This window comes from Aphanomyces astaci (genome assembly GCF_000520075.1).
Source record: "Aphanomyces astaci strain APO3 unplaced genomic scaffold supercont1.137, whole genome shotgun sequence".
NCBI classification, from domain to species: Eukaryota; Oomycota; class Saprolegniomycetes; order Saprolegniales; family Verrucalvaceae; genus Aphanomyces; species Aphanomyces astaci.
The window spans coordinates 257-28,183 of NW_009798400.1; the positions used below are offsets into that span (position 1 = coordinate 257).

Below are 27,927 nucleotides of genomic sequence, written 5' to 3' on the forward strand. Positions count from 1 at the left end.
AACCCGCTCGGATGGACGACCAATTCGAAATACATATTCATTTGATACCTAATATTATGAAAGCATCCCACTAACTAGAGTTTTGGAGGATTCATTACACAAGTCTAAAACATGCGCCGATCCCTGGTGTCACACGAAAAACGCTACTTTTGAAAATCCGTACGTGTTAACAGTCGACGAGACCATGGAGGGGTATTTATTAATTCGCATCATTTTATAGAAGTGCTTCCAACCATATGCTCAAGAATAACCTGCCCAAATTTGATGGTAAGAAATATTAAATGATACGAGTATTATGTCATTACAGGTGGCCCATCTACGATATCCTTAAGAATGCTTTGGTCATCGTCGCTTTCTTCATCGTCGCTTGATTCAATCGTACCGGACATATATTTAATGTACTTATCTCTAGCAATAACAACTTCATCAGTAAGACCATATTTGACCTGACCTTTCTTTTGTCCTCGTTTGAATCCACGACTCAAAAGATACTCCTGAACGGATCGTAGACACGCTTTTGTATCTTGTTGTCGGTTTCATCGTACGCAACATGACCATGCTGTTTCAAAACTGTCATAACATCTTTCGCTACGACTCGTGTTCGGGTCCGACGTCGCTCGCGGACGAATTCTACAATGAGACGCAGCACTGCTTTTGTCTTTGGAACTCGAGATGTATGAGTAGAATTGTTAGCAGGTAACTAGGGGGAGTCAATATTGGATTTTTCATTCTGCTTTTGCGTTTCGACGATTTTGAAACGCATATTTTAATTCAAACGTATTTTAATTTGGTAAACTGAAAAACACAGGGGAGTCAATATTGACTTCAGAGGACTTCACTGTCGATGCACTCACAGGCAGTTATCCGTATCCGAATATAACTCACTTGGAGAAAATGCCGCATCATTCAGAGCGGTCAGCCATCCTCGTTGACTTGGACACTATGATTCGAACAATTATCACTTGCAATCTACGTTCGACGCATGCGACTGGTTAGAGGTTCACAGGCTTCTTCAATTGCGTTTCATGCTCCTAAGCTCGCGCTATATGCTTCCTCGGAGGCCTGTGCTACGTTCAATGGAGCAGTTATCTGTCCTTCCATTCATGTCTGTTTCTGACTTTGTGCAAGAAGTAAGAGTTTGTCAGAGTACACTTGCATTCTTAGTTCATTTGTTAGAAATGCACAGTGTATTTCAACCAACAAGCAACAGAAGTCAGCGACCAGTTTGGGTACAGCTTGCCTGTGCTTTACACCGCCTGGGTTGGTATTAACTGTTATAGTAACGATTGCTATAGGACGAACAAAGAAATGGCTGGTCCAAGGTATAATTTGTCAGGGGCACTAATTCCTCAAGGAATACATTTGGACGAATAAGAGGTGCATATATTGGCTTACAACAGGCTGATGACTGATGTCTTAGCCGATGGATGAATGGTGCTGAATGTCAAGCTAAATTTCCCTGAACAGTATAAGGACAGCTTGGCCGAGCGGTTAAGGCGATAGACTAGAAATCTATTGGGGTCACCCGCGTGAGTTCAAATCTCACAGCTGTCGATATTTTTTCGTCCTTCCTGCTACTCAAATTTTATCCCACATCGCTTGTCACTAAATTATACTGCTCACACCAACATGTAAAGTACCTTGGTCGTAACGATCGAATACGCTTCCTGCAATACACACTCCAAGGCTAGGTATTTTGTATTTATTAGCAATATCTTCTTTAGGTGTATATGGTATTATAATTGCAGGTTGGTCTAGTAATTCCAAATATGCCTTTTTAGGTGCTTTACGTTCATCAGCTCAAATGGTATCTTATGAATTAACCATAGGTTTTTCAATATTGTCTGTAGTGGTTTGTGCTCAATCTTTAAATTTAATAGATATAGTTTTAAGTCAACAAAAAATTTGGTATTGTGTGGGCGTTTTTGGTCGACAAGGGATACTACGGCATGATCACAGACTTATGAGGTGTGTACCCCAAGAAGAACCCATCAAGAGGCCTACTCGAACGAGAGGACGTTGAGCGGAACCGTCAAGTGTCGGCTCACCGGGTGCTTGTGGAAAACGTTTTTGGCCGTATCTGCTTGTTGTGGAAGTGTCGTGTGCGATCTATGGCTCATTCAAATGCGTCGAGCTGAAGTGCAGCGCCAGTCGAGTTCCCGTCGTGTCGAAAGATTTGCTGTCAGGACAGCAGATACAGCCGCCATTCAATACGTGGCTTGATTTCCCCCAATTTGTCGCAAAGCCCATAAGTTTAGTGTTAGTGGTCGAGGGATACGATTTTGTATATGAACGATGATGATATAGTTCAAAAAAGGAGTTTGTCGCACTGCCGTAAGACCCCATGCTATCTTTCACCCGTCACACTCCAAGTGCTACTTGCAATAGTCATCCAGCATTTCACCAGGTTAACCACTGTACCACGATAACGTGACGGATCAGTGATTTGCCGATTTTGAGCTCCATTCAATCGACCATACCTGGCGAAGTTCAAATTATCTCGACGTGAAAGTTGCAGTGCCGAACTCTCCTTTTGAGCTTTATCTCATCGTCCGAATACAAATCAAGTATAAGAGTTTGAATCAGGGCAAATAAAATGTCCAAGTTAGGCGCTCAAACAGGCGATCGGTGATTCGCCGGATTTTAACCTTGTATTCAGTATCGGAATTTTACGATGAAACAAAATTTTTGATTTATAGAGAAATATTATATCTATGCCGTAATAATATTTTACAGGTCATACTTGATTTGAAAACAGACTAGCCCCTCTTTAAGTTAGTACTATTCCCAACATAAAGTTTTGAAGGTATCAGTTGTTGCAGGCTTTTATTTTATCCAATCATATCAATTCTTGAATTGTATTGGGTAATGCAGCTCGGTAAATCACCGATCTTTTGGCAAATCACAGATCCGTCACGTTATAATCGCGGAGGTATCCTCAGACTGAAATCCCAGCTCAAGACCAGTTCTATTTCGAACCAGTCGCCAGCCTCGAAATAGAACTGATGTAATATCCAAATCACCTCACAAAAAGTTATTTATGGTAGTATTTAGGAAAACCAGCGGTCTTTTGGAAATTCTTCGATTTTTAATCTGTTCAGCGGATATTGTAAAGGTGATGAGTGTCTGACAAAATAAGCCTGATTTCATATCGTGCATAGTTATATCCTGTCCCGTCACTATTCTCACGACACACCTTGCAAACTGGTTTTGCAGTCTATTACTACTGTAGTACTTCAGTATATACTTCGAAGTACTACCTCTGTTCCAATATACTGTCGACATTTGGTTTCAAAGCGACCCCAAAATCGCATTTCTTGTTCAAATTTGATGAAACATATCTTTTTCGATGGCGTATGAAAAATTGGAGGATTTGTGGTCAGCACATTTCAAAAAAATACAGTCTTGCCTATAATAATTGACTTTGTTTAAAGCGATTAAATTTATTTTTACCAAAATATATAGGGGTCTGAAGGGGCCAATTTACCCATTACTAGCGCACAAATGATTTCATCCATCTGATAAATTTCTAAACCAATGAAATCAATGGAAATATTTCATGGGCGAATCATAGGGCATTTATTGTCGACAGTAATTTGGAACAAATGGGATTTTGAATTGTCGACAGTATACTGTGTTGGAACAGAGGAAGTATTGTGCTTTGCATGAACTTTGCCCGTTCTTTTAGCTCATAATACAAGGAGGTGATAGGAATATAACCACAGGGCCAAGAACGTTATTCAACGCAAACCATGAATCTGGCACCTGTGCTAAACTTGTAATGACGTTAAATTCGACAATCACCATTCGTAAAACAACATGCAAGGCGAGCGGTTGAACGTCGAGTTCCCGGACTCCTTTCGGTGTCAAGTGGCAACCAAGGTTGGCGTGCCATTGGGCAAGAGCAGAACTAGTGTCGGAAAGCCAACCGAGCTGACCATCTCGACTGGTACGTCGTTTGGGGTACTTCATGCGTCTGTGATGGATGCCGTCACGACCGCTGTCGTCGAACACCATGCTGTCCCAACGAACGTTAAGCTCTCTTGGGACCCTGCTACCCAAACTACCCCCAGCGGCATCTTCGTAAAGGTGGCCGCAAACACAACGCAGGATAAATACGTCCAACTGACGCTGCAAAACTACTCGGATGTGCTCCAACAAGTATGGGACAATGCCAGCAAGATTCGAAATGCACAAGCATCATTCAAGCTGCTGCTGTTTGTCTACATCGGTAACACAACATTAACTTCGTATAAATAAAAAAATATTGATTAATTTGAAGGATGCAATTAACCAAAATATTTTTGTGGCATTTAGAAAATGCGGCAAGCACCGCGATAAGACGCGCAACCTCAAGCAACATTGCAACGTCAGCGGTCAGAGTTGAAGATTATATTTGCGACCAAAACATCGTGCTTGGACCGCTCCAAACGGATTATACGGGGGTCGTTGCTGCCCGTTTGCCCGTGACTGCCCCCGTCGAAATACCGTCGAATGCAACAATGGGCCAGCTTGGCCACATTGACGGCATGCTCGCCCAGCATGCTGCCGCCCGTCACCGCGAAAGTATCTCCCAGTCAAACGACACGTACCGCAGGGTGCGTATGCGCCTTGGCACGATGGCCAGCTTCCCTGTGGACATTTTTCTCTCGGTGGAAGACCTGCGTGGCATTCTGGGAATTCCCCCGTTCGACTTGACACCAATATTTAGGGCGCCAGTAGTGGGAGAAATTCCGGTGCCCAGCGTCAATGTTGAGGACAGTGATCATATTAATGAGTAATTTCAGATTATTCATTTAAAAATGTATCTTTGTCTAAATCTGTGGAATTGTAGCCGCAGTGACGGTACAAATTGAGTCCTATCTGCTCATCTTTTTTTGTGCATTCCACAAATGCTACATCTAATACTGACCGAATGTTGAAGCGGAATGCCATGGGATATTTTCCGATCCAGCGCTTCAGAAGGCTAAAACCAACTTTAATGGGATTCAACTTCGGGGAATATGGCGGCAAAACAAAACAATAATGCGCCTCGGGCATGGACTGCGTCTTGAAGTTCTTTGTACATGTGAATTTTCGCGTTGTCCACGATCAATATCGAGCGCGGCAATGGCCAAGGGTTCAAATACTGCAAAACTTTCCGGACCATGGCGTCGTGAAAATTCACACGGTCAAAAGTACCTACATTAATTAATTATTAATGTGAATTTATCCCAAACAAAAAACTCCAAAATAAATATCAATCATACCATCGACATATTCCCAAGACAAAAACCCTGCAGTAGTAAATGAAGCCAGAGCGGAAACTCGTTGACCACGAGAAAAGGGCAAGTCCATAATCGCCTTTTGATTCCGCTTCGACCAGGCGTACTTGCGGATTGAGTCCCGGCCGTCCTTTGATGTCTCATCGACAAAGATCAGTTGATCAGGGTATGAGTAGTACGGGCTTAAGCGCCGATAGTAGTCCCGAAGTTCAAACTCAGCAGTCTCGCGGGCACGTTTCTCTAGGACTATTTACTTGAGAATTAATGCAAGAAATATGCTCAATTATACCTTTTCGCGTTAATCCTAGATCATGCATGAGCGCTCTGCATATCTTAGACGCTGAGATGTTGTTGAGCGACGGGAACTGCAGTCTCAGCGCCTCTTCGAGCTCCTCTAAGTAGAAGCAGGGATGCGCGATGGCGTACTCGCTGACCCATGAGTTCACTTCCGGCGGCCATCTCTTCACCCGGACCCGCCTCTTCGTGTCGCAGACATGGCCAGTTGTCGAAAACATCTTGTTGAACCTGGTTACACTACGCTCGGAGATGCCAAGGAGGAGGCACACGCATCCGGTTTCGATTCCGTAGACTTGAACGAAGACAACGCATCTCCAGCGCATGTCAATGCTGATCATGGTAAAACAACTTGTTTGCCGAATTCAAATCGGCAAACAAGGTGATTAAGCTTAAACTCTGGCACGCCATCAATTACTTACCCAATCATCGTTGCGTATGCAGTTGTTTAAACATCGCCATCCGTAAAAATATGAATTCATCAACCGTAATATATTACGGTTGACCGGACAGGACTAATTCAACGACGAATTTTTTTTAAACCACGGATTTAGGCCTTGAATAGCCAGAATATATGAAAAGCACAATATATGTTAAATAATTTAATCTCCAGTCTTGTATTTGGCCACGTGGGAGGTTATAAATCATCACCCAGTGGTACTTCGATTTGCATTTAGAATTGGTATGGGGTATAAATATTTCGAAGTTAACTTTTGAGTGTAACACTATTATGGGCACTAGTACTTCGAAGTACTATTACTACGTAATAATTATTCTTAACTGTAAAATATGGTTGACACCTGGTGAAGATTTCTGTCTTACCTGTGTAGATGACGTGCAGATACTGTCAAGCAAAGTGCTAGTGTATTGTATAGGACAGCTTGGCCGAGCGGTTAAGGCGATAGACTAGAAATCTATTGGGGTCACCCGCGTGAGTTCAAATCTCACAGCTGTCGATGTATTTTTCGTCCGAGATATCTCAAAATTTTGAGGTCTGATTGGCCTACCATAGTTGGACGAATGAAACGGATCAAAATGAAACGTGGGCATTGGATTGGATATAATACAGTGCCAGTAGGTACACATGCGAAAAACACAAATTGACCATGGCCGTTCAGGACACAGCCGTAGTCACGCCCCAGCAGCCAACGACAAGCCGCACCCGCGCGCCGTTGTCAGGACTGCAACATGCTGCCATCGGATCTGCCTCTGGTATCTTTGAAGTGTGTTGCCAGCAACCACTGCTCTCGATCAAAAACTGCATCCAGGTACACTAGATGCGATGCACCGCCACTTCCCATACCGTTCGTTACCGCCGACCCACGCAAGTCTTGTAGCAAAACCAACCCATCTCGTTTCGGCCGTCGGTGCTGTATCGCGGCGTGGGCATCATGTGTGCGTCGATCGCACCCGTGTCTGGCGTCCAGTTCGCCGTGGACGGGATGCTGTCGTCGTACCTCCAACGCCACCACGCATCCCCCCCCGCTTCCAGCGACACCAGCCGCATCGCCACGGCGTCGTTTGCAGGCGTGTGCTCGTCCTTGCTCAGTTCTCCCGCCGAGCTGGTCATGACGTTGCAGCAACGCACAGGGCACACGATGGTCCAAACCACTCGAGTACGTCCTTGTTCGTTCTCTCTCTCTCCCATTCGAATCGTTTTAAATGTGACATTTGAAACTAAGTCCGTTCTATTCTTAACGCTGTCGCAGGAAGTGGTGCATTCTTTCGGGATCACACGCCTCTACAAGGCACTGCCGTTGACCATGGCCCGGGAAACGGTGTGGTGTGCGAGCTTCCTGGCGCTAGGTCCCGAATTTGGCAAGAAATTGCACGCCCAGTTCCCAGTAGTGTTTGGGTCATTGCACGACGCATCGTTGTCCCAGCTCACGGCAGCTTCGTTGGCCGGTACAGCAAAAAAAACATGTCACAGATCTACTACTGTACTGTACTGTACTATACTCCCTTGTAGGCAGCGTGGGCGCGGGACTCGTAGCCGTGTTGGCAACTCAACCTGTCGACACAATCAAGACCATTTTACAAGGCAAAGCCCTGGACAAAACCCCGTCGCATACGCTCACAGAACTCCAAGCGCTGTGGCGCCAAGGCGGGCTACTACATCTATACAAGGGCACAGTGCCTCGAGGGTTGCGCCTTATTGGCGCCGTGTTTATCTTGAGCGAGACCAAAAAAGCATTGGAAAACCAAGTATACAAATTCCAAGAGGATTATCGACCCGCGACGTTTCTGTAAACCGAACGATCTTGCTATATACATACAGTGCTGGCCCCCGTTCTTATCTGAGATTAATTTTGTCCAATAAAACGTAGAGACTTGCGGAATACACCATTCTCTTCGTTTTCATTGGTTGTTAAATCGGTCAGTTACAAGAGAGCTTGATCATCCAATCAAAAAGTTGTGTGCGTGCATAATTCGTTGCTTGACATTCCAGCGAATGAAATGTCATGAAACGTCTAGTGTTTACGATATACTTGTATATATTACTGTAATAGTAGACGACGTTTGGTACCAGCTGTGTGATGGGATGTCGACTTGTTGCATATGGAATTCATAAGAACAAGCAGTTTATGCAGGGGAGTGAGTTCACACCGCTGGTGTTGTAGGTAGTCTTGTTTGCTTCTAGTATTAATATTGTGCTTTCGAGCAAAATTTGGTATTTTCCGTAGATTCGACGAACGACGTCAAATCCACCTGAAATCGTCGAGACGTGATTTTACCTGAACTAAATATACTCACTGTGACTCCTGTCCGATACAACTTAACTTTTTGTAAAATGGAGAAGCTTGGCAATGCACCGGATACACCTGCAATTTGATTGGTCGAAAGGTCTTTTTTCGAAAATTTCATTGGCTACTTCTTTCCGTCGATTCATTTTGAAATCGAATTACCAATACTATTAATAAGTAAGTTAGTATGAAGTTTACAGGCGTAGCCGATTAATGTAAATTTCTAGCCCTGGCGGAGGGTTCACTTGTGGGCGCATATGACAGCTGTAAGAGCTATATAGACCGAGGTGGTTTTGGGTGGAGTTCACACCTCCTGTTATAGTAATACCGTTAGTCTGGTTTGCTTCCACTACGTACATACTAGAACTCATAGTAGTATATAGTAGTTGCAGTACTAGTATTATACATTATACAGTCTTGTTAAATAGTACGTCAGTATACACACCGCTACACAGTTATACACCACTCACTCTCGCGGGCGTCGCCGTGGAACTTGCGGCGGAGTGACTAGTTCTTTGAGGATTTGCGGCGTGACTAGTACTTTGCGGATACGCGGCGTGAGTAGCACTAGTAGTACTACTACTAGGCGCGTCCCTCTCGGCTACCCACCACATCGCATCTGGTTCCGATCGCGCGCTGATGATCAAGCTTCGGTGGCCGATCGTGTTGAAGATGGCAGGGTCGCCGTGGTGCATTTCGTCTTTGGCTACCTGTCGCTGGGATTCCAGCTCGATACGTTCAGCGCGAGATTGCCGCCGTTTCCATAGGATGAACATCGCAAACACGGCCAACAGCAGCAGGCCGCAGCCCACACCTACGTAGATGGACGTGTTCGAGCTGGAGCTGCTGACAGGTGCCGACGTGATGGGGGCGGCGGACGTCACCACCGGGGATGCCGTGACTGTGGTGGCTGGCCTAGGTGTCGTTGTCGTGACGACGGGAGCTTTCGTGGTGGTGATGGTGGAGGTGGTAGTGGGAGATTTCGTGGAAGTGGGAGTTGGCGTGGTGGTGGGAGTTGGCGTGGTGGTGGGAGTTGGCGTGGTCGTGAACGGGAACGGAAACGGTGGTAGTTCACCATTGGACGGACACCACGTGCCAAGGCACGCGTCGTGCGTCACCTTCGCGGTGCACGATACGGTCCTTTCGATGGCATCCAAGGCAAGGCACTCCCCACATTCGTATGTCAAGCGGTCACACGAGAACGACGTGGTGGACGTGGCGTACACCAAGCAGAATGGGACGGTGCTGCAAAGGTCCATTTGAGCTGCTACAGATCGGAAGACAAGGAATGATGCCACAACAGACCATTGTCCCGGCGTCATGGTAATGCGAACGATGAAGAGGAAGAGGAGCCATTACACCCACCCCTTCGAGCCTCTGCCAACCTGATCAAGGAAGTTCCAAACGGTTTTAAATCGTTTAAAACGTCCATCGAACCCAATTGTTATGTTTGAAATGTTTGAAACGTTTTATTTAAACCCTCAACAATGTTCACAAACTCGATCAAGATAATTTTATTCGCCATGCCGGTGGAAGCATACAAATATGCAAATATACTGTCATGTTTCTAAATAAATTAATTCAGAGAAAAACACGACGACCTTTATATATCCATATGATCCGAATAAAATCAGCTTCACCATCATGTTCTCACATCAAGAGCCAGCAACAACCGCGCAACATGGCGGGGTTCATGCAGAATGAGGTCGTCACTCAAGACATCACTGAGCACTGAGCGTTGACGCTCGGAGAGCACTTCCGATTTGACGCTACCATGCCTCACCCGTCGACTATTGTTGTATCCGTCCGTTGCCGTGGTCGTGGCGGCAGCAACTGCGAAGAATGATGCGCTTTGATTAGTAGCGACGAAGGAGTGCTTATTGTCCCATGGCACGAAATGTGATCGCTCGTCCGACCCTGCAAACTGCCCCAACTGCCTCACGCTCACCATGGGTGGCCTCGTCCCGCTGTGCGTGCACCAGCCCCACCTATGACGGATGCCCGAGAGCATCCATTTGCGAGGACGCCATGACGTCGAAACCGTCCACCATCGAGCCAACCACCACCAAGAAAACCCCCGCGACGCCGGTAGTTGCCACGACCACCACACCAACTACAAGTGTCCCCACAGACGCTCCCACGAACCCGACTACAGTACCACGACCAGCGCACCTCCCACCATGACCAGAGTTTCCCCCATCACAACTGTAGCCTCCCCGGCCAGTCCACCCCTTACAGCTATTCTAAAAGGAGCATCATGTGCATATAATATGGCCCCTGTCCAGCTCTGCGATCTGCGCGCTGGTTATCCTCGTTATTCCTTGTTTATTGTAATTAAAATGCCATCAGCGTTCGAACATCTTCTCCGTTCAGGCATTGCCAACTCAAAGTTGGCATCGTTGCCATCAGTTAATAGTGTAACTTTGCCCATTCTACAGTATTATGCGAACGCTTTTGGAGCTTGGTGCTTTATGAGTTTATGGTATAATTATTGTGAATTCCGGTGGAATTTTCTGTTAACTACTACGTAGTAATAGTTAGTGTAACTAGTCGACGCCACGTTTTGATTCGTCATAAACAATGCATTTTAGCCAATCATGTACTATATCCCAATGACTAGTCGTCATCAACCGTGAAAGGTCTCATAGCAACGATCTGGAGCGGCGGCAACACGGCAGCATGCGTACATATAGTCTCGGGTTCTCATGTAATCATCTTGCTACCGTCTAGAACAATGTTCACGCGTAAATTAGGCAAGTAGGTTGCAGTCTTTGAGCGTACCGAACCTCTCTATACCTATAATTGATGCAATTACAGAGGTTTTGGTTGACCCACAATACCTAATTAGGCCCTTAATTAAGGTAATTGAAGTCCTAATTCTAGGCGGTTTTGTTCTCTATGGAATTGGACGTTTGGATTGGCGAGGATTCAAATGGGCCAATCAAATCCGCATATTTTACCACGACCAATTAAAACACGTCCTGAAACCACTGCAAGTTTGTATTTAGAAGAGCAACCAAAGATCGCACATTTTACGGTTTCACTTGTCATCGTCGAAGAACATCTACATGGCGGCGACGGACGCGCGGCAACACCGCATGCTCACGCGAGACTGCCCTGAGGAAGGCGACCTAGAGCCTTATGGCTTTGCAACGGAAGACACGTCGGCGGCGTATGCGTACTCGGAAGCCTTCGTCAAGACGCTCGACTCTGCCATCCGTGCCAATTTTGGCACAGACTTGTGGCACGATATCTTGGCCTCCCAAAACGTCCCCAAGCATGCCACGGCGTGGTCCACCCACGGTAGGTTACCGATGACTCCATAGAACGTCGTCTCAATGCAAGTAGGGTGGGGCGACGCACTCAACACCGGTGGGTACTTCACAGGAGACCCATCCTTTCTCACGTCGATCGTGCGCTCCAACCAAGATGAGACCCCGGCCCGTCATAGTGCACACAGCACAGCCGACAGCAGCATCGAGGGTGAACCTTGCATTCACCACGAGGACTTGGAAGGTTTGTCGCCTTCAACTGAATCCAGCGAACCCGACGCCGAAAGCGCCGAACTGGACGTTTCCAATGCTCCTGAAGACTTCGACAAGGATTCAGCTACACACAACGTCATGCCGCTGGATGCGATGCTCAAGGTCATGCGGTTGGCTCAAACTATCCAACGTGCCGCCCGACGATTCAAGTCCCTTCTGCTGCAATCCAACCGCCCCCATCCACTGTACATTCACTGTACGTCCACGTCCACATGTCAATATCCATAACCTCCATGTTTAGTGCTTCATGGCGACAACCTTCGCGCCGCGGACTGGAACGGATCTAGCGACCCGTACGTGATCGTGAGTGTCCTCGAGTCCACCAAGCCTCCACACCTCGACAACATTGCAGCAGTTCAGACCACGAAGAGCGATATTGCGTACAAGACGCTGCATCCGCAGTGGGATCAGCGCCTCTTACTGTACGACACGCTCCCAGTTGTGACGTCTTAACGAACCAACCCACGACCTCATTTAGGCCCGCGGTGGCCCCGACCTCGACGCTCTGCCTCACCGTCGTCGACTACGATTTTGGCTCGAGCCCCGACTTTTTGGGACAAGTGGTATTGTGCTTTTCAGTCAATTTGCCTATTTTGTTGAAATCGCCAACTAATCGAGCAAATGAGTATGATTGGCTACAAAGAAATGGAGGTTGCAATTTGATTGGCTAGAAAGATTGATTGATGCATAAGGAGTATGATTGGCTACAAAGAATGAAGGTTGCAATTTGATTGGCTAGAAAGATTGATTGTAGTATTGCAATCACAAAGATACCACTTCAACTTAGTTTTATATGAAATTTCGAAGGTCCGGCAATTGTTCGGTGGAAATTATGAGTACAACACACAATATTGTCCATTTACCCAAACTTTGGACTTTTGTGCTGATTCGCCATATCTATGGATCGATTGTTTGTCCTGGATTTTGTATGGAAAGGTCGTCCAGTGTCACACTATTTTCAGTCACACACTGATTCGATGTTGAATTGGTCGAAAAGTGGATTTGATTGACTACTTGACTCGTGTTCTGGGTTTTGATTGGTCGATTGATTGTCTGCCGATTTGGTTCTTCTGCTCATTCGATAGAGCACCCAAACACTCCAATATTCGAATCGATTTGACAATAATATAGTGATTCGTCGCTTTCAATGTCGAATAATCATCACGCTGGAGTTGTGATTGGTTGAACCATTTTGGTAAGAGCCAATCAAATGCGCTCAATAGGGGAGTAGCGTGATTCTTTCAATTCGACGGCGGGGACTACTACTATCGAATCAATCCACAATATGTATCAAATCACATTCATGTTTCGGTGAATGGTCCGTGTCATGTTCGTGATGTGTCAACGACGTAGATGGTGCCATTGCAATCTGTGACATCGGTCACGAAAATCAACCTGGGGCCGTTGATGTACACCCCCCGAAACCCCGACGGATCACGCATGAGCTTGGGCGACAAGGCCAAACCGGGCCAGGTACGTACATCCTACTCACGATATCATCGTCATACCCCTCTCTTTTGTGGTGCAGGGCTCGATCACGTTTGCACTCGAACGATGTGCGCATGTGGTGCTCGTAACGGATTTGGACGTGATGATGCCGCCACCGCCGCCGCCTTGTTCCGCTTCAAAGAAATGGGCGACTCTGTTCCAGGCAAGTAATAATCCTGCGACGTTTCACTCGATGTGTGTGACACTGTTGGCCGAATCCGTGGTGCTGTACACCCCCCACGACAAGGCGATGTGTAAACCCACGACCACGATCCCACTGGCGACGATATCGCAGATGCTGGATGATGGAGATACATGGACGTTGCAGGTCCAGGACGGAACTGTGTGGAAGTTTCGCGTCGGTTTGAGCGAGCGCCGACGGGACGACTGGCACGACCGATGGCTCAAGGCGCTATGCCGCACCACCAAGCGACCCGTGCTAGTGCAAACCAGCCCGAACCAATTTCAGATCAAGTTGCAACCGGTGCTCGTGGCATAAATAAGATGAAGAATGGAGCTACTATCGTTCGATTCATAATACTAGGTGAATAATACCTATAGTAGTAGGAATAGGAATATAGGATGTATATATATCGACCGCGGTGAGATACAGTATTGGAGCTGCGCCCCCTATAGATTCCGAGTCTATCGCCTTCGTGTAGAACGAACCGCTCGGCCAGCCTGTCTTGATAATTTAGGGTGCATCTGGTGATATTTCAAAAATATTAATATTCCGTTTTCTCGCAAAATGGGATGAACCAAACTATGCCATTTTCAAAATGGAGGTAAAAGGTCCATTTTGTAGTAAGATGGCGTTTTGGACCACTTCAACGAGTAAATCCCACGTGGAAGTATTTATTGGATTTGGGTTAAAACTTTCAAACATGTTTCAATTCATCTCAGATATGTTGAATTCGGCCCAATTTGGGTCTGAATATTGCATTTTTCCTGGTTACCAGTCGCACCCTTAGAATTTATACCCAAAGTAGTGTTTTGTACTACTAGTACGTAGTACTATTCAATATTTGGACTTTCGAGTGATTTCACCGAGTAGCGTTCATGATCATATTTCATCTTGTACAAATCTTTACTATAGTACAACATTTAGTATGTACGTATTATGCATTTCCCCCATGTTTGGACTTGAAAGGCATTTCGCCAAATAGAATTTGAATCCCCATATTCCAATTGATGATCTCATTGAAGCTTCTATAAACTATACTTGAAGTATTATACAAAGATTAGTATTTACAGTTATGCGGAGGGACTGGACCGGGGCTTTGGTTTTAACGGCTCTTCCAAATATAATAAGGGGCCCGTTTAAGGCAAATGGATACTAGCAAAGGACATTCATGTCTGACGCCATGCAGAGTTAGGACTTCTGCTTATAGGGATGGAATGACGGTGATCAAATAATTCACTTCGCCACAGTGGATGTGAATGTGCGGGTTCTTTTCCTTCCGGGCGCTCGGGGCCAACGGAAGGCCTGGTCACTATACTTTAGGTTTCATCCAACAACTTCATCCCAATGTCATCCACGCTTTGATTCAACGATTACTACGTAGTATATTGTATTAACCATAGTATCCAAGGTTGGTATAATATTAAATGCTGTCCCGTACTCTTGAGTACTCTGTAGGACAGTTATGGGTGTATTAATCGGCGCTCGTTAAGTGTAAACTGAGGGTGAGCTACTGTACGCACACCCGAGGAAGTAAGTTGTCTTCGTTGGGGAATGGATACTGTACTGTGCCGCGGATAACGTTACCGATAATTTTCACGATGTATTCCGGGGGTACGAATAACTGCTAAATTATACGAATGGTAGGACTTGGTAGGGTTTTGGTAGGAGGTGGTAGGACACAAAAACACCATATAAAGGACCGCAGTAAAAATCCTATTTTGGTCCCCAACTCGAATACATCTATGTACTTCTCCATTGAGAATATCGCTGTACCGTCTGATCTGTAGCGGGAGCAGAATACCGCGTCGAAAAGACTCGGTTTTCAGGTTGTAAAATCGTAATAGTTGATTCAAGCCTAGATACTGTATATATATTTCAAATTATATTTATAATTTAGATCCTTTTTTACTCAACTGGGATTTATATAAAAAATGTAATCAAAAATACATTGTTTAACGGTAATCAGAATAATTAGCTGCGAGTTTAGCTACTATTAATATACTACGTAGTATATATAGGAGCTTGTTGTGGCCCAGTTCGAAGCACCGATTTTCCGAGACTTGACCAATCAAATCATTCCGAGTCGCCGGAATATTTTTGCTTTTCCTAACGTTCCACACCGAATAAATAAATAATTCGACCAATAAGCGTTGAGTAAAAATATATTGTCCGGGGATAATCAGTACTTCGCACGCCTTTTTGACACTTTTGGTCAATCGATCCATTCAGTTTTTTATTCTGCAATTTACTGTTAAGAAAATAAGAATAAGATTACTACTTCGAAGTACTATTTAAAATTGTGGGAAACAATGATTACACCGTCCTACAAGAGGATGCCCTAAATGGGCTGAGTTGTGTCGGAGCAGAGTACTGGTTGGTGAGAACGACCTGGTTGAGATTGTCGTTGTCAAGGACGTCTCGGGCATGACGGGGTCGATGTAGTGGTGGTTGGTGGTGGCATCATGGTGCGCAGGCACACAAGGTATAATAAATATAGGGCTAACAGTAAGGGCTACGAGTACGTACAATACTGGTACTTGTTGCAGTAAGGACTACAATACTGGTACTGCTAGAGTTGAATCGACCGTCAAGGTATAGATGACGACGGTACCGTTAGGGGACTCATATCAAACACAAACCACTAATAGGGAGATTTCGTAGACGAGTATTTATCTTTATCCTTAAAATAACCTCTGAAGCTTTATAGAGTTGAGGAAAACTACTCCGGAACTTACATTATTAATAGTAACAGAATCCCTCGGTCCACTTTGGGGATTCGAATCCTCGACCGTGATTGGCCAGATCTGTTGAAATGGTGCACGCTGTTTTGTTGGCACTTCGAATGGAGCGTGGAGGATGGCCCACATGAAGTGGAGGTCAATCAAAGGCGCGGTGGGAGCGAACAACTTCCATCTCTATGCATAACGTTAGTAACGTTACAGAAAACTTAACGGGAAATATGTAATGATAGCCAGCTAAAATTGGACTACTGTACTTCGAAGTAAGTTAGTACCTTTTTTTTAATTGTACTGTATGTTGTGCTGGCAATACTGTAAATCTTAGTACTGGCAATAGCAAGTGTCTACCAGGTGAAGTAATAAGTCTAACGTTAACAGTTACTTCGAGTACTTCGAAGTACTGTAGCTTGAATTATTTCAATAACGTTACGGTATTTGGTGGAGTCGTCACAGAAGCGAAGCTGAGTTGCGAAATCTCAGCTTGCATGGTCACGAAGCAATGTTGTATAAATTCTCCTAAATCTGGTAATATATCCATTTTCGTACCTCTGAATCGTGAAGCTCTCCTTGTGTTGGGGAATTATTTGTTACACAATGCTGACAGCCCACAATGGCGAACTCGAGCACAAATGATCGCGCGTTAAGTGACTGAGATAAGTTGACGTAACGTTGTCTTTGGTTCAGATCTCGACGAGAAAACGCTTTACCGTGGTAACAATACAGTAGTATTCTAGTTGTAGAACAGCCGCCAGTGTTTTGGGCCGGTTGCTGGGTCACTCGAAGAAGTTCTCATTACCGGTACGTATTGGGACATGGCCCCATGTGGGCACGACTGTACGTTCTTGGCTCGCGGCGTTGTTCCATTGTCTAATTCGTTGGAAACATGAAAGGCTTGTTTTCTGTGCTGGTCCTCATAGCGACTACCGCGTCCGCCGAACTCGAAATCATCGGTGGCAACGAAGCCCCCGTGGGCCAATCCTTGTACGTGGCCAGCTTGCGCCGGTCGGCCGGTGGGGCCGGCGTCTGCGGCGGCACTTTGATCGCCCCCAACGTTATCCTGACCGCTGCCCATTGCACCGGCAAGTCCCCCCCCCTTACGCATGCATCAATTGGGTCGCATTTTCTCAGCGGAAGCAACGACGGCGAGCAAATCCGAATCGTCAAGGAGATCAAGCACCCTAAATTCAACCCAACCACGCTATCGTACGACTTTGCCGTGCTCATTCTGGAGCGGGATTCGACCTTTGGCAAGGTCAAGATTTCGTACGATGCAGTCCCTGCTGCTGCCACATCGACCATCGTGCGCGGATGGGGCTTCACGAACCAATTAGGGTCGCCTTCCCAAACCCTCCAGCAAGTGTCTGTCGACACTGTCTCGAACGAAGTGTGTGCTGCTTCGCTAAAGAAAAAAGTAGACGTGTCCATGCTTTGTGCCGGCGGCAAGGCGGGGAAAGATTCGTGCCAAGGCGACTCGGGGGGACCATTGACGACGGTAATCAACAACACCGAGAGCTTGGTGGGGGTGGTCAGCTGGGGCGTCGAATGCGGCGAAGTTGGAAAGCCAGGGGTGTACAGTCGCATTTCCCAAGCCCGCGACTTCATCGAGCCCTACACGAAGAGCTCGGCGACAGTCCCGAACCCCACCACGACCAAAAAAGCTACGCCCACAACCAAAACCCCCACCCCCAAACCTGCCCCCACGCCATCCCAAGGGCCCTGTGATAGCTGCGACGGATGCTGGTACCCGGCCTCGTCGCACTGTTATCCTGCAGAGTACGGTATTGAGTCGTGCGAAATGTTTGCTGATCTGGGCATGGTTTGGTGTGGCAAACAACCTTAGATACTGTAAACGACCTTATAAACTGAAAACGTGAAATTGAAGAGAGCGATATCTGACGTGCATGTATCAGTTTTGTCGAGATGTTGAAAGCAATTGGACGACCAGTGAGCATTACATATGAACACTGGGAGGGTACGTACTAACGTTATTAATAGTATCACATTGCTTTGTTCTTACATACTACTTCGAAGTAGTACTATTTTAATAATACAATATTGTCGATTTGATACAAATTTGGGGAGGGGGTGCAATCGAATCGCGCCGACCAAACCTTCAAACCGATCCACAATCGATCTGATTGGTTGAATTTCATTGAGAGGGTTTTGATTGGCTAATAATTTTGAGCTCATCTGAGGTAGCCAATCAAATCGATTTAAATTCCAACGAGAAACCACGCCACAACACGAAATTTCACTCGAAAGCACAATAACGTTATCCCCCTTTATTAGGAGATTTCCCAACGCTTCGTTTTCGGTTTACAGACACAACGAAAAAGTATCGACAGCTGTGAGATTTGAACTCACGAGGGTTTCCCCAATAGATTTCGAGTCTATCGCCTTAACCGCTCGGCCAAGCTGTCACATCTATGACATCTATGATTGCGATTTTAATATAGAGTATAAATATATTTGTGGACTTTGTTCACAACTAGTAGTACTAATTGCTACTAGTACTAATATATTAATAGTACTAATATTGATAGTACTACGTACTTACTAAGACCTATTGCTACCGATAGTACGGTAGTACTGACAGTGAAGTGTTCCTTGAGGATGATCTTTCAGAATAAATTACTCTTTTGAACAGTAAACAGATAAAAATTATCCTTGTTGAGAATATACTACCAGTACGTAGTAGTATATTTACAAATATTTAAAAACAATGTTTAAAAATAATACTTTTTCAATTCTGAATTGAGTTTTTTGGGTACTGATTTTTCTATAGTTACCTTTGTTTAACAGAATAGAGAATTTTCAGACGCCAACTTTTGAGATTGTTTTTGAGATACGAATCTCCAACTCAAAAGTGAAAAACGTCATTTTTGGTTGTGCGAAGTTGTGAAATTAGTTGATGGAAGTGACACCTTTCCAAGGAGCAATTGTGGGCACGGCAGTACGGATACCAAACGATTCGAATTTACCTCTGTTTGAATGACATACACGCCCATAATCAGTACTATTACTGTAGCTGCAAGGCATTACACTTATCTCAATGGAAGTGGCTGGGAGTCCATAGAAGGCTGATTGCTCCTGAAATGGATGGATGGTGCGCTAACGTCGACCAACATCCGGATGAATTTTTATCTTCCTCCGAGTTTTAGCTGACAGTGAGGGAGATTCAGCGCTTGACAATGTGAATCTCCAAACCGATTTGAGATAGGAACAATTTAGAGATTACTAGTATATTTCAAGGGTTTAATTAAATAAATTAAGGTGTATTTTGGGCATACCTCAACTGAAACTCTCTAAGTCATCAAGCAAGAATACTAGGGTAATAGTTGCAGTAGTACTAGTAGTAAATAATTTCTCCTTCGCGTATGTCACAAGTACTACGTACTTCTATTTCTCGACCCAAAAATTATAATACAGTACCTTCGACCAAAACACAATGAGGACATATCGGTACAAGAAACACTACTGTATATATTAGTATATAGTATGTATGCGATGGTGGTTCCACATGGAAAACAAGCCAGCGAGCCAGCCAGCTACACTGTAACATCACGACATTTTAACACGCCGGCTTGGTGGTAGTGGGCGCCGACGACGTGGTGGGGGCGGGGGTCGTGGTGGCCGTGCCGTTGAACACGTTCACTTCCTTGGCGAATTGCCACAATCCGTAGTAGATTTCGTCGCCTCGGATAGGGATCGCCGAGAACGGCACGACAAAGTCATCGCCGGTCATTTCCAGCGTCACCGTGGGCTTGTTGTACGTGCGGTAGTGGTAATCGTCAAAGCATCCATATGCAGGGTACAAAGCCGCAGACTTTTCCCACTTGTATTCCTTGGGATTGCCTGTGACGTTGTTAAGCGCGTCGCGGACGTTCGCGCCGAGCTTGGCGAACTTTTCGTCTTCGCCGCCGCCGATGGGGGCATACGTATCTCCGTACGGGACCAGCACCGACGCCGCGTTCGAGTGAATGTCCACGTAGCCAAACAGTTCATCCTTATGGGCCTTGACAAATGTGTCCACGGCTTTGGTTTCAGGCTCGCTGAACGGAAACGGGCCCGGGTACGTCTGGTCGGACGGCTTGGGCGGGTTCGGGTTGACGTACTTGCTGATAAAGTTACGGTTCAAGTCGACTTCGTTGGCGTTTTTGCGCTGGTACCGCTTCCCGGCCGTCCACGAGATGTCATACCCGTCCACGTTAAGCACCGGCACAAAGTACAAGTTGTACAAATCGAGCGCATAGTTTTTGCCGTTGGAGAGGTCGTCCAGAATGCGCGAGATCGTCCACACCGTGGACGCCCCCGTCGTCCATTCGCGGGCGTGGATCAGCGCTTCAAAGTACAGCGACTTGGGCTGGGCGCCAGCCTTGCTGATCACCTTGTACCCGTAGATGGGCTGCTTGCGCACCGACTCACCGATCTGGAACTTTGTGATCACACTCGGGTTTTGCTTGACCAGGACGTCCAAGAACTCGTTAATTTGACTCGATGTACGGAAACACCCGTGGAACTTGCTCGCTTGGTAGTTGCCAGGCTTGAGCACCGGAAGGTACCCGTCGTTGGACGTGTGGCACTTGCGGTTGTCGTCGCCGTCGTCTTGGATGGCTTGGAGCTGCTCGGGGGTGCGGATCTTGCCGTCGTTGATCTCTTCGTTGGTCAAGGTCAACGAGGCGGCGGCGGCGGTAGCCAGTACGGCGAAGAGCGCGACGAACGAGGTTTTCATGGGCACGAGTGTGGAAATTGTACAATGGAGTACTATACTTTAGGAGTTGGAACGACGGCAACCAGCAAGCAACGACGACCGTGGCTGGTCGGACCCATGTACATAGTCGCATTGGAAAATACACTTGGGAATTGTATACTGTGGATACATGAAGTGGGTACAATCCATCGTAACATTTTCGACCAGATGGGTTTGGATGACTCTGGTTCGATAAACCATATGGGTCTCAAACTACAAGTACTTGACGATATTTTTTGGTGCTTAAGGAAAGGATATGTACTTGCCATTTGTTATAGTATGTAGTTCTAACGTTATTACCGGTGCAGTTAGTATGAAGTGAACATACCCGTGTACATATATGGGTTGTGAAGGGTAAATTGCCAAGATAGAAGGATGTAACCTACATCTCCCCAAGAACCCAGAATCGAACAATCTTGTCGTACTACACTGTACTTTCAACTGGCACACTGTACAGTAGTACTACCGTACCTGGGTAATAACAGCTGGTCCAACATATATTACGTTGAAATTCGTTGGCAGGCCGTGTTCTGATAGGTGAAACCCTATTCGTTCGATAAGGTCACACAATCCCCCTGGTCGAAATGTTCGCGTACGTGGGATACAAGCGTCTGAACGCGTAGGGTTTTCGCCTGTTAACAAAGGTATGTATGAAGACGCACTGCACTCACTTGACAACATTCTTGTTAAAGACCCTGATTATCCAAAGCAGATTTCCAGTTAAACCCATTCATGGGCTGTAATGTCACATTTCCAACATGTCATGGGTAGGACTGGGAAGAGACCCACAAAAATACCAGAGGGTCTAGGGGGCTTTGCATGTTTTCAGTGTTGTACTATGTAAGCTTACAAGTGGAGCCATTGCACAAGATAGTTGTCGTTCTTGCTGGCTGCTTTCAATAGTTTTCTCAATATTATTGGGCGAGTCAAACAGGAATCCAGTGTAACGCTGCATCATTACATCTCATTATTGCAGGGCAGAATTGCAGATTTCATTTTCCTTCATAATCATTTTCCTTCAATCTGAAATTTCAAACCGTTATACTAACGTTACCAAAGTGAACCCCAACAGCAACTCTGTATTTACCTCCATGGTGGAGGATTTCATTCACACTGTCAATCTAACTGTCAATCTGACTTAGTACAGAAAGTGGTCGATGGAATGAAACATCACCAAATTGGCAGACAATCAATTAACCAATCAACACCCAGAACACGAATCAAATGGCCAATCAAATGCTCGCTTCATAGTCAACGTGCTTCAAACCTCAAATTCGTGGGTGACTCCAACTTATAGAATATGTTAAATCTACCGTTGGAGATGCTCTTAGAGTGCTCAAAGAGTGCTGCATCCACTGGGACAAACCAGATTTATAGTGAAGTTAACAAGTTGTAAGATTTTTTCCAATTTCCAAGTGGGAGCATCTATAGCGGTGTTTTTACTTCTATTTCAATTCGAAGTTACGGATACAGAATAGAAACTCTTACATTATCCGGAGGGTTTGTTTCTACGCCAAAATAGCAACGGTAAAAACGAAGTTTGACTTTACCTGTGCTTGTGTCACACACCTGATACCATACATTAATCAAATCCCGTGAGTGTATCACTTTTATAGGGTGACTGGCATATTTCTGTTGATGAAAGCTAAACTGTGAGCAAATAATTTAGCAATTTCAACGATATTCCATTGGTCCAAATTACTGCGGACATACTAGTATGCAAAATGCATTTGTTCCATATTAGTGTGGACACTTTACTTGATTATGATTGGCTAATCAGAAAAATACAATGCTATCATTGGCTCGAGTCGTTACAAAATCAAAATTTCTCGGCCACAACATGCAGAAGGAACACGCGCCACTGGCGCTTCGAGTTCACGGTGACGAACCCCGAGAAATGAAGCGCGGTTGGTGAGGTTCATGCATAGAGTACCAATGCGTCACTTAACGGTACTTTTCCAGGGGCGGCAGCTTCAAGCGGCTGTTATATCTTCCCTCCATTCCACGCAACACCACGGGTGGCCAAAAGTACCAAGGCCCCAGAATAATTAAATAAACCTCCATTATTTTGTATTTTTTTTCTGATACCCGATGACGAATCAAGTTTACAGCAAGAAATTGGTTATTTTGCGCGTTGCAGCCAATAGACAATACCTTCATATTTTTATTACCTTTCAGACATGGCAGTATTCATTAAATTTGGTCAGAAAATGAAGTTTTGGGGTCGCTGGGAAGGGAAAAGTCCGCAGTAATTTGGAACAGAGGAAGTACTAAGCTTTCGATTGGTACAAATTTCATTGAAATCCATCAAAATTGACAAATTTTGTGATGACGTAAACAATCAATTTAAGATACCTGACTCAATTTAAGATCTATGTTCAAGAACCAATCAAATGGCGCAAAAATATTTGAAGCAAACCTTTGCAACTAAATATCCTCTTCATCACTATCTGGAAAGGGAAGAATGCATACTTGAACGTTCCTTGCGAATTTGTAACCCATGAAAAGGATTAGATCACTCTATAATCGAACACCCTAAACACAAAATTTGTAAGCAAATGATCATACTTTGATTAAGATACAGCATGTGTCCTAAATTAATTGTTAAAATGGAACCAAATTTGCTTTGTTTTTCTCATGTAATACGGCTGCAAAACACAATATAACCGTATGTGGTTACAACATTATTTCATCCAAGTTTCGGAGGTTGAAAAAGTTGCTTGAGCATGGAGATTTGGAAATTCCCCCGAGCCACATTCCACAGATGCGTCTTAAATTTAGTTGAAACGAGAACGAATGCAGTAGTAGGTTAGAATATACCGTTAGTGTGACACTCGTCACCCCCCGAACTTTTCAGCCTAGATATAAACGAATATCCTGTGTAATCCCATCGAATACTACTCAATTGACCACGATATTGAAAATTAAATGCTCAGTCGGGGCTTCAAAAACCGGGTATTATATTAATTAAATGGTATTAGTATTAACACTCAGTCGAAACAATCCATATCGATCGACGGCTTTAGCGAATCAGCACTCAAACGAATGTTGGCTGAAACGACAACACGAGCGAGAGAGCCTCCCCCCTCGCGACGGACGACACTGTTAGACCTTGTCCCTTGAAACCGGATAACGTGTCCGACCATTGATGGGCCGAACGACCATTGATGGGCCAACTTATTTCATCCAATTAAAACGCCAATCAACTCTAATTGGACAAAAGGCAACCTCTCGACAAATTTAACATGCATGAATAAATGGAGGGAAAAATGGAACTTGTTTCATCAAGTTTTAAGGTATTACAGCAGTTAGGTGGATTTGAAGTGTTGATTGTTCATTGGATGAGATGCACAGGGTACTTTATACTTAATTTGACTATACTAAAAGTTCGTTCGATTCGAAGTTTTCCAATGGAAACAAATATAAGATGCCACAGTATATATAAGAAATAAAAGGATATAGAATTTAAACGAGAAGTCAACTTAATTACAATTCCACCAATTCGACCACGTCCTCACAAGGTGCACGCTCCATCCCGGAATGAGCCGCAATGTCAACATCCTGACCACCAAGTAGGCTTAGAAGCGTTCCGGCGCTGATCAAGGTGGCGCAGCAAGGTCGTGCGCGGTACATCGTGCAGTTTCGCGGCGGCAGCAATGCTGGAGCCATTGTCACTGGCTTCGATCGCGGCTTCCATAGCAGCCTTATCGTATTGCTTGCGTTTTGAGCTCATGATGTCAAATGCAAAAATGATGAGTGATATTATGAGCTTCAGATTTTCGCGCCATGGTGCTCGCGCCTCAGCTAGTGTTCGGATAATTGATTCTCTTTGAATTTATTTCTGTGTGCAATATTGGGTTACAAAAGTATTTCAGTACTACGTAGTATTATACGTATGGGCGCAGTTCCGTGACACTTTTTGGGACCCTTCGATGGAGGGGTTCCTTTACTCCAAATTGCTATTATAATAGTGTTTTTTTAAGAGGAGAATTAATGCAGTTCGTAGAACTTAAAATCATGTCGAAATTCGTATTAGTGTTGATGGAAAATGAATTAAAAGAGTGGAAATATCGATAGGCTGAAAACAGTTCCGAGCCACTTGATTTTATCCAGTTGTCTGTCAAAAATTGCATCTGATTGGCTGAAAATTTCAGAGTGATTGTTTTCTACCAATCATGCATCGTGGCACGGAACCAAGTTGTCACGGAACTACGCCCATACGTATAGAATAAGTTGAACTTGATTTTGATTGGCTGGTGCACCATGTCCATAAATTGGCGCGCATGACTATAAATTGACTCGTTACGTTATAACGTGTCCGACCATTGATGGGCCAACTTTTCTTCATTTTTAATCAAAATTATTTCGAGTGGGAATGATACATTTTCGGATAGGTAATGATTGAGTACTTTATGAATAACTCCAAGGATATCGACTTAAACAGTTTAGGAATGTACAGGATTTTTTTGAAGTCGAGCACTTTACACAGTCGACCATTGATGGGCCAACTTTTATACTTGAACTAAGTAAGAAGGATCCATGTGTCAGTTTTTTTTACATCCAGCAAGAAATAAAAATTAATAGAGGTTTATCAAGTCTGAAAAGGTATCACGTATTGGAGTCTCAGTTGGAAAATAACATTTCCAATGTTATTGGCACACGTGGAATAATATACACCTCATATTGTAACTCGTTTGCTTCCTGTACGATTTCACGATAGCCGACAGGCTTCCCATCGCGCTCCATGCCGACAATCCAAGTACCCAGATCTTCTTCGTACTGCCGCGGTAGGATAGGTGCTCGACCGAAAGATCTTGGTATTTGGATGACGCCAGGGTCAGCTTTTGCCAAATGCTTCGGAAGCGTCCGCGATGGAATGCCATAGCCTCGGCAGCAGTTGATGCCGTGTGTACTTTGCTTAACACATCGTGGACGGCCTTGTCCATGGTGACCTGCGTGTATGGCGTTCTTGGCGGCATTTCGTCGGTTCAAAATCTGAAAGAACCATTAATATGTAATATTTTCGATCAATCACACCCTCAGCTTTGTGGGGATATAAAATGATAAAAAAATAGATAAAATTTGCAACATATTTTCGATTTATCTTCGACAAAAAGGTGTCCATAAATTGCCTCGTTACGTTACACATTTTCATATTGGTTTTCACACAAGGTTAACAGACACTACAACAACCAATACGCTTTTTAGCATTGCGGCTTGGTGGTGGTGGGCGCGGGAGTCACCGATGGCTTGGTGGTGGTCGGGGTCGTCGTCGTGGGTGGCACGGCGGTGGTGGTTCCGCCGTTGAAGATCACCACTTGCTTGGCGTATTCAACCAATCCGTTGTAGATTTCTTTGCCCCGGGTGCGGATCGTGTTGACAGGCGCAACAAAGTCGTTGCCGACCACTTCGATCGTAATTGCGGGCTTGTTGTACGTGCGGAAGATATAGTCTGGAAAGACGCCGTAGCTCAGGTACAGCTTCCATGACGGCTGCTGGATGTACGACCCGACGGGAACCATCTTGGCAGACATGGCGTTGCCCAGCGCGGCAAACTTTTCATCGACGCCGCCGCCAATGGGCAGCTTGGTGTCACCAAACGCATACAGAATCAAACCAGCATACGAGTGAATGTCAACGTAGCCGTCGATTTCGTCCTTCTTGGACGCGATCCACTTGTCAATGCCGTTGGTTTCGGGCTCGCTGAACGGGAACGGACCCGGGTACACCTCGCTGGACTGGGACGGCGGGTTCGGGTTCGGGTACTTGGACGGCCAGTTGCGGTTCAAGTCGACTTCGTTGGCGTTCTTGCGCTGGTACCGCAAAGTACCCCACGTGAGTTGGTACCCGTCTCGGTTGACAATTGGCACAAAGTACAGGTTAAAATCGGCGGCGGGCGTCGGCTTGTTGGTGGCAATGTCATCCAGAAATGAACTCAGGGTGAACACAGCGGACGCGCCGGCAATCCACTCGCGAGCGTGCAGCTGAGCCTGAAAGTACAACGACTTGGGGCGGTTCCCCGTGCTCAGCTTGTACCCCCAGATCGTGCGGTTCTGGACGGTATGGGCAACGCCAAACTTGGTCAAGATCGTCGGGTTTTGCACAACCAACGCGTCTATGTACTCGTAGATTTGCGTGTCGGTGCGAAAACAGTTGTGGAACGCGCTGTCGGCGTACTTGCCCGGCTGGAGTACCGGGAGGTACCCGTCGTTTTGGGTGTGGCACCGGCGGTTGTCGTCGGCATCGCCAAAGATCACGTCTTCCTCTTCCCACGTGCGCTGGCGGTCGTCAGGGATACGACCAAGCGCTTGGACAGACGATACAACGCCCGCAACAATGGCCACCAACAATGCGAGTTTCATGGCTGGCTGCTAGATAGTACTAGTAAGTTACACTCCGATGCGTTTTCACAAATGGTACTTAGGTCGTACACTACAATTCATTGCAAGCAGGCAGTGTTGCCGGCACATGACATCGTTGGTTGTGGTGATGCCATCTGGTCTTTGTGTGGACCTTTTTGCTTGAAATGTCATACTAATCTGAATGACGGAATCGGTCAAAATAGTGACTCTGACATGATATATCGCAAGGTCGAACGGAAAGGATGTATGTGGCGGAAAAGGACGAGTTGTCGCCATGGAGGCGATCAAGAGATGGTGAAGGGGGCTAGAAGTGGTGTTGCCGTCGTGCATTGGGGGACTACTCGATCACTCAAATCCAAGGACGTACCTAGGTAGCGTCGAGTAGAATCCATTCGTACAAAATAGGATCGACTATAGCTATAAGAGTTATTATGACGATTTGCTCATTGTCAAGATCAGCATAACCCAACGCAGCCTGATACTTTGTTCCAAGCAACAAACAACCTCAATGATAAGTGAGTTAACATCTGAATCCAATTAGAGTATACTTTAAAGGAA

At 45.5% G+C, this 27,927-nt stretch overlaps 9 protein-coding genes and 3 non-coding genes across 12 annotated transcripts; 8 read left to right on the top strand and 4 right to left on the bottom strand.

Moving 5' to 3' along the window:
* Nucleotides 1-550: 550 nt before the first annotated feature.
* Nucleotides 551-2,223, top strand: H257_18106 (hypothetical protein; the record flags this gene model as incomplete). The annotated part of the gene is made up of 3 exons (XM_009847117.1): nt 551-674; nt 1,187-1,260; nt 1,960-2,223. 3 exons carry the CDS (start codon nt 551-553, stop codon nt 2,221-2,223), a joined length of 462 nt encoding a protein of 153 aa, XP_009845419.1.
* Nucleotides 1,474-1,554, top strand: H257_18107. The gene has a single exon. It is a non-coding gene; the product is annotated as a tRNA-Ser (tRNA).
* Nucleotides 2,224-3,819: 1,596 nt separating the features above from the next.
* On the top strand, nt 3,820-4,781 carry H257_18108 (hypothetical protein; the record flags this gene model as incomplete). The annotated part of the gene is made up of 2 exons (XM_009847118.1): nt 3,820-4,231; nt 4,318-4,781. 2 exons carry the CDS (start codon nt 3,820-3,822, stop codon nt 4,779-4,781), a joined length of 876 nt encoding a protein of 291 aa, XP_009845420.1.
* A 1,652-nt stretch (nt 4,782-6,433) lies between these two features.
* H257_18109 lies at nt 6,434-6,514 on the top strand. The gene has a single exon. It is a non-coding gene; the product is annotated as a tRNA-Ser (tRNA).
* Nucleotides 6,515-6,599: 85 nt separating this feature from the next.
* Nucleotides 6,600-7,897, top strand: H257_18110 (hypothetical protein). Its single transcript, XM_009847119.1, has 4 exons — nt 6,600-6,826; nt 6,896-7,174; nt 7,268-7,463; nt 7,528-7,897. Exons 1-4 carry the CDS (start codon nt 6,665-6,667, stop codon nt 7,806-7,808), a joined length of 918 nt encoding a protein of 305 aa, XP_009845421.1. The 5' UTR covers nt 6,600-6,664; the 3' UTR covers nt 7,809-7,897.
* A 783-nt stretch (nt 7,898-8,680) lies between these two features.
* Nucleotides 8,681-9,676, top strand: H257_18111 (hypothetical protein). The gene has a single exon (XM_009847120.1). It carries the CDS (start codon nt 9,125-9,127, stop codon nt 9,563-9,565), a length of 441 nt encoding a protein of 146 aa, XP_009845422.1. The 5' UTR covers nt 8,681-9,124; the 3' UTR covers nt 9,566-9,676.
* A 267-nt stretch (nt 9,677-9,943) lies between these two features.
* H257_18112 (hypothetical protein) lies at nt 9,944-10,661 on the bottom strand. Its single transcript, XM_009847121.1, has one exon. It carries the CDS (start codon nt 10,311-10,313, stop codon nt 9,945-9,947), a length of 369 nt encoding a protein of 122 aa, XP_009845423.1. The 5' UTR covers nt 10,314-10,661; the 3' UTR covers nt 9,944.
* Nucleotides 10,662-11,304: 643 nt separating this feature from the next.
* Nucleotides 11,305-13,938, top strand: H257_18113 (hypothetical protein). The gene is made up of 6 exons (XM_009847122.1): nt 11,305-11,605; nt 11,651-12,043; nt 12,089-12,269; nt 12,326-12,410; nt 13,201-13,320; nt 13,376-13,938. Exons 1-6 carry the CDS (start codon nt 11,371-11,373, stop codon nt 13,832-13,834), a joined length of 1,473 nt encoding a protein of 490 aa, XP_009845424.1. The 5' UTR covers nt 11,305-11,370; the 3' UTR covers nt 13,835-13,938.
* A 3,202-nt stretch (nt 13,939-17,140) lies between these two features.
* H257_18114 (hypothetical protein) lies at nt 17,141-18,155 on the top strand (the record flags this gene model as incomplete). The annotated part of the gene is made up of 1 exon (XM_009847123.1): nt 17,141-18,155. One exon carries the CDS (start codon nt 17,141-17,143, stop codon nt 18,095-18,097), a length of 957 nt encoding a protein of 318 aa, XP_009845425.1. The 3' UTR covers nt 18,098-18,155.
* A 441-nt stretch (nt 18,156-18,596) lies between these two features.
* H257_18115 lies at nt 18,597-18,677 on the bottom strand. Its single transcript has one exon. It is a non-coding gene; the product is annotated as a tRNA-Ser (tRNA).
* Nucleotides 18,678-19,714: 1,037 nt separating this feature from the next.
* Nucleotides 19,715-21,106, bottom strand: H257_18116 (hypothetical protein). The gene has a single exon (XM_009847124.1). The coding sequence runs from the start codon at nt 20,987-20,989 to the stop codon at nt 19,829-19,831; it is 1,161 nt and encodes a 386-aa protein (XP_009845426.1). The 5' UTR covers nt 20,990-21,106; the 3' UTR covers nt 19,715-19,828.
* Nucleotides 21,107-26,211: 5,105 nt separating this feature from the next.
* H257_18117 (hypothetical protein) lies at nt 26,212-27,423 on the bottom strand (the record flags this gene model as incomplete). The annotated part of the gene is made up of 1 exon (XM_009847125.1): nt 26,212-27,423. Exon 1 carries the CDS (start codon nt 27,367-27,369, stop codon nt 26,212-26,214), a length of 1,158 nt encoding a protein of 385 aa, XP_009845427.1. The 5' UTR covers nt 27,370-27,423.
* Nucleotides 27,424-27,927: the final 504 nt, after the last annotated feature.